Source organism: Nansenia antarctica, assembly GCF_963989245.1.
Source record: "Nansenia antarctica genome assembly, chromosome: 1".
Classification (NCBI taxonomy): Eukaryota; Metazoa; Chordata; class Actinopteri; order Argentiniformes; family Microstomatidae; genus Nansenia; species Nansenia antarctica.
Genome location: NC_137674.1, coordinates 46,705,750 through 46,710,749, shown reverse-complemented (window position 1 = coordinate 46,710,749; position 5,000 = coordinate 46,705,750). Strand labels below are relative to the sequence as shown.

Below are 5,000 nucleotides of genomic sequence, written 5' to 3'. Positions count from 1 at the left end.
ACTCACCGAATCCATTGCATTGCAATATTTTGGCTCGACTAGCAAGTGTGTAATTGATTTTCAACAACGTTGACATTTATTAAAATGTTTCTGAATAAAAAAAGTCTGAACAATTTGTTTGATTGACGACTTGTTCCCGGTTTCACTAGCTGCCGTCACATATGAACACTGGCGTGAAATTCACTGAAACGAGGAACGAGTTGGAAAACATCAATGACGAACTGATTCATTGACTTAAACAGAGGCTTATAAATGTGTAGATCATGTGTAGATCTGGCACATGTGTTGGATACCTCCTTCCTCCTCCCCTTCCATCGCATTTACAATGAGCCCCGACCTCTGAATTCAGCCTCCATCGCCAGCCTGCAATGAGTAGACAGTGAAACCTCTATGGACATTTGACACCATACTGGATGAAACACAGAGAAAAACCTCACACCATATGTGACCACCAGTAGCAGATCTCCATACAGGCCTGTTTATCCTTACTCACCACGGTACCTACCAGAGCCAAATGCTTCAGAGAGGCAGATAATATGTGTTAGTAGTACAGTATAAACAAACATATGGGTTAACAGATCATGGGGGGGGGGGGCACATCAATTCACCATTTGTGAAGCCCAGCGCCATATCCTTTGGAGGGGTCAGCTGTTACATGTGAGGCCTGCTGTTGGGGTCAAAGTAGTAACTATGGTCAAAGTAGGCCACTACCATCCAGAAGCTTATACGGTAAGCCTACAGTATATTGTGATCTCATACATTTCCTTTCCTTGGTAATCCGGGCAGTCACACAATATAAGGTTAGCAATAAAAAAAAGCTTTTCCTTTAAGCATGGTCCATCTCACGTCAATCCCTTTAGGATGCCAAGTGTGTGTCATGTGGCCGCTATGCTTCAATCAGGAGCAGCAATAACGATGATTAATGATGACACGTGAAGGGCTATATAACATGCAGCCACGTGCACCAGGGTGAGAGGGGGCATCTGCCCCTTTGGCCTGTAAGTGCCCTCTTGTTTGATGTTATGTACAGTATGTATGTATGTGTGTGTGTGTGTGTGTGTGTGTGTGTGTGTGTGTGTGTGTGTGTGTGTGTGTGTGTGTGGGCACCTGCCCTTCCTTCAGTCTGTGCGCGGCCCTGATAACTTGCCTAACAGAGATCACCACCAGTCAGAGAAGAGGAAGACCACCAGTTGCAGAAGTGACCGCCACACCACTCTAAGGTGATGATGGTATGTTTACAGTCGTAGGTAGGTAGGTAGGTAGGTAGGTGATTTCTCAGGCTCCCGTTAAAGCCCACTCAATTGCTCACAACAACAGTGTCCCATTTCAACCTTCAACCGCAGGTCAACATATACAGGCCTGTTTTCTAGCCTAAATCGAACACTAAATCCAACAATGAGTGATGATGGTGCTGTTCAGAATCTACAGTATAAGCCCCGCCACCAACCATGTGTCAATCTGCAGAAACACATAGCTGTTCGTTAGGGGTTGATGCCCACCAGCTGGTCCCAGATCATGCCAGGCTATAGAATGATTGGGAGACCGGTGGGATGCTCCATGCTGCCTGCGGTCGCTGGGTTGCCACTGCTGCCAGTCCGGGTTACCCAACGCACAAATGTGGCGGTGGCGGTGGAATAGAATATTGACTGTGCAAAGTGTGTGCGTTTCAGCCTACACTACAAACCCGGAGCACAACGGATAGAGCGACTGTGGCGCGTCGCTAACCAGCCAACGCACCGCTGGCTCGAATAGCCATGTGCACCTGTGGTTTCAGCGAGGCCACCGTCTTCAAATACAATGTCATGACAAAGTCTACCTGTTGTACGATCAGTTGGACAGGGTGTGATGCTGAGGGAGAGACGTGTCGAGATGACAGGTCTCGGATGATGACAAACTGCATTCCTGTCTTTTTTTCACAAGGTCAAATTGGTATTCATTAAAGCTGTAGGATATGTAATCATGCATTTGCTTACCATACACTCCCTGGCAGTGAATGCCCTCCAATAAGACGTTGAACAGCCACAAGAGACCGAATACTAAACCCATCTTCACGTTAATATCAACATGTCCACTTGGATGGTGACAGGTCCTTCCCAAGGCAATACCTAGGCGGCTGGTCAGAACTCTGTTCCCGCTGCTCCGAACCAGGATTCGGCTTAAAAATGTCGCCTAGTTCAATCACCTGGTAAATAATATGCGTTTGATCTGTCCTATAAATGTCTATTCTGTTCTGTCCATATTTCTAAGAGGAAAGTGCGTGTCTTTAGGTTAATTGAGTCACAGTGATGGAGAAAAACGGATGAACGGTGAACCTAGAATGGCATGTCAGTCAAAACCGGCTCGCTCCGTTCATACTTCACATCGGTACCCTCGTGAGAGTCTCCTTGATTGTGACATTGCCGTGGATGCAACGGAGAGATACGTTTCGAAGATGAAAACGGTCTTATTCGCAGTCCAGCAATATCCGCGCGTATCCACTGCCACTTCGCCGGTTCCGCCAGCTTCCATTGCTAAACTGGAATGAAACACATACTGGTATCTATCCACCTCCCCAGGCTGTCAGCGGCTTGCCACGGCGCCCCGGGGGACAAGCAAGGCAGAAAAAGGCGCTCCGAGCTGCTGAGTCGCTGTTACCGCTCCGGGCAGCAGGGAGACGCGGAACGTGCCATCATCCCCGTTAGGTTAGAGGTGGAGAGAATCTGCGGTTTTCAGAGCAGCAGACGCGCATTCGACTGAAGTTATTTCAAGCCTGCTCCTTGTCAGTGTCTCACAACGACGGGAAAGGAAACGGAAAGGAGTCGTCGTGGCGTGTGGGTTTGTAATCTCACAATGATTACAGCACCGAATTCTAATGTTGGAGATGGAGAAGATGTGTGCCGAGGTGGTCAGTCACGCTGCGCACGACGTGCTGCGCTGGAAACGCAAGCCGAGCCTCCGCTTCCCCGACGACGTCAAGTGCGTGACTACCCAGATCTCATTTGTATGAGAGACACTCTCGCACAGAAAAACCGACCGTGATAACATGGGCTTGTTGTGGGCGATTGTTTTTACTAAAGCACTCACCTAGGAGGGCACGTTTCAGGCGGAATGATATTGTCAAGGTAGACCTATGACGCATAAACTGCAATCTGGAGGCTTAGTCAAAGTTCAAAGCATTTTGCTTTTATGGCAGATCCAGTTATGCATGTGATGTGCCCTCTAACTGTGTGGTCTCACGACTACTCTTAACCATTGCTGTGGTGGTTTATGACATCCAACATAATGTTCCTGAAAAGTGTTTAGACACTCAAACTGATAGAGGATACACACTTATGCAATCAGATCACTATGTAATGTATAGGCCTACTACGCGTGCATATTAGAATTACACACGTATGTTTTATTAAATATGTGCTAGCGGTAGCAAGGCCAGGGTATCGCTAAATCGATAGACATCGATAGTATGTGGACCTACAGTAAAGGCCATGATTAATACAACACTAAACGTGATAACCTCTTAATGAGGTACACATGCTTTACAGATACTATGCTCTTCGTGACAATGTGTTACTATTTTCATTACAATGTCACTGAAATGAAGAGAAATGAAACATTTCTCATTCCAGGCCATGCATTACAAAGAGCCCGTCCTCCCATTTCTCGTCTAGTAGTATTGCATGGTGGACCTCATTGTTGCATGGTGCACCTGGTTCTCTTCTAACCTCCAGGTGATGTTGTGGTGGCAGCTGTGTCAAACACTGTTACCTGGTGCTGGAGATGAATGACTGCCCCTTGGAGCTTAACAACACTTGCTCTTTCACCTGCCATTTTGTTGAATGCTAGGCGACTGTTCAAATGAATGTTCTATCCTATGGGGAAACTGCCATTTCCCTTGATAAGTTCACATGACTATTGTTTTACACAGTTTCATTTATTCATCAAAATTTGAACATTTGAACACACAGAGAGAGTTAAACTGCCCTTAATTCTAATTCTAATTTTAGATTTTCTTCCAGCTTGTTTTTAGAATGGCCACGCCATGACTTTATTCAGGGTGACCAAACCCTGGATAAAGTACATTCTCTCAAGATACTGTATCCTGATGAGGGAAGGCTGGCGGAGGTGGAAATTGGAGGATAAGATCATTGCAATGCATGGAATGGAATGAGGAATGGTATCATATTTGATACCATTCTTCTTCATTCCATCCCTGAACCTTGACTTTCTTGTTAAATATACTGTATCCTATATAGTGTCTTGCCAGTGCTGTGGGGCAACAGAGGAAAGTAAAGTCTCTGTAAGCACCAAGATGACGGTCTGCTTCCCTTCGCTCTGCTCCTACCCTCGGGGTGCTTTAGGAAAGGCAATAGAGGAAAATAGACTCTGAAAAAAATACTGACACGATTCTCTCTTCTCTCTCCTGCATCGTTTGGGTCGTTGATGCTGTGTAGGAGGAACCAACAGACAATGTTGTGCTTCCCTTGTGTCAGTGGTGCTGTGTAGGAAAAATGCAACAGTGAACTGATGGGCCATATAATGGGTTTGGGCACCAGCCCAATGATCTGATCATTATCCCAGTCTGGGTAATGGGGAGCAGAAACAGAGGGCCATTACGTTTATGATATTCTCAATAAACCCACCCCCAAAAAGACAATACGTTGTTGTTGTTGTTGTTGTTGTTGTTGTTGTTGTGGTTGTTGTTGTGTGTCATCAGTGTTGTGAATAATGGTCTTTGTTGACACTGTAATGCATCCGTTATTTGTTCCTTGAAAATTGGAGACAACAGCAGATAACATTTGACTGTACATTCAAACAATACCAGCATCACTGAATCCTTTGTTTGTAGACTACAGGTATTTGAAATATTTGTTAGTTTTGTGGCTATGTAAGTTTGTATTCAGGTAAATATGACTGTTGAAGATTGATTTGCCTTGATTAGAGATAATTCTCAGAGATGGATGATGGTATCGATCTCTGTACAGTATTGATTTGGACATTATGAACATGCACGGTCATTTCTT

General features: G+C 45.4%; 1 protein-coding gene across 1 annotated transcript in view; it reads right to left on the bottom strand.

Moving 5' to 3' along the window:
• The window catches only part of LOC308168647 (MAM domain-containing glycosylphosphatidylinositol anchor protein 2-like), a gene marked incomplete at its 3' end in the record, with an annotated part of 167,235 nt that extends 165,089 nt beyond the window's left edge, over positions 1-2,146 (bottom strand). Inside the window, exon 1 of the mRNA XM_080543250.1 lies at positions 1,974-2,146. Within this exon, the coding sequence (XP_080399376.1) occupies positions 1,974-2,046 (73 nt within the window). The 5' untranslated portion in view covers positions 2,047-2,146. The remainder of the gene's footprint in view (positions 1-1,973) is intronic.
• Positions 2,147-5,000: the final 2,854 nt, after the last annotated feature.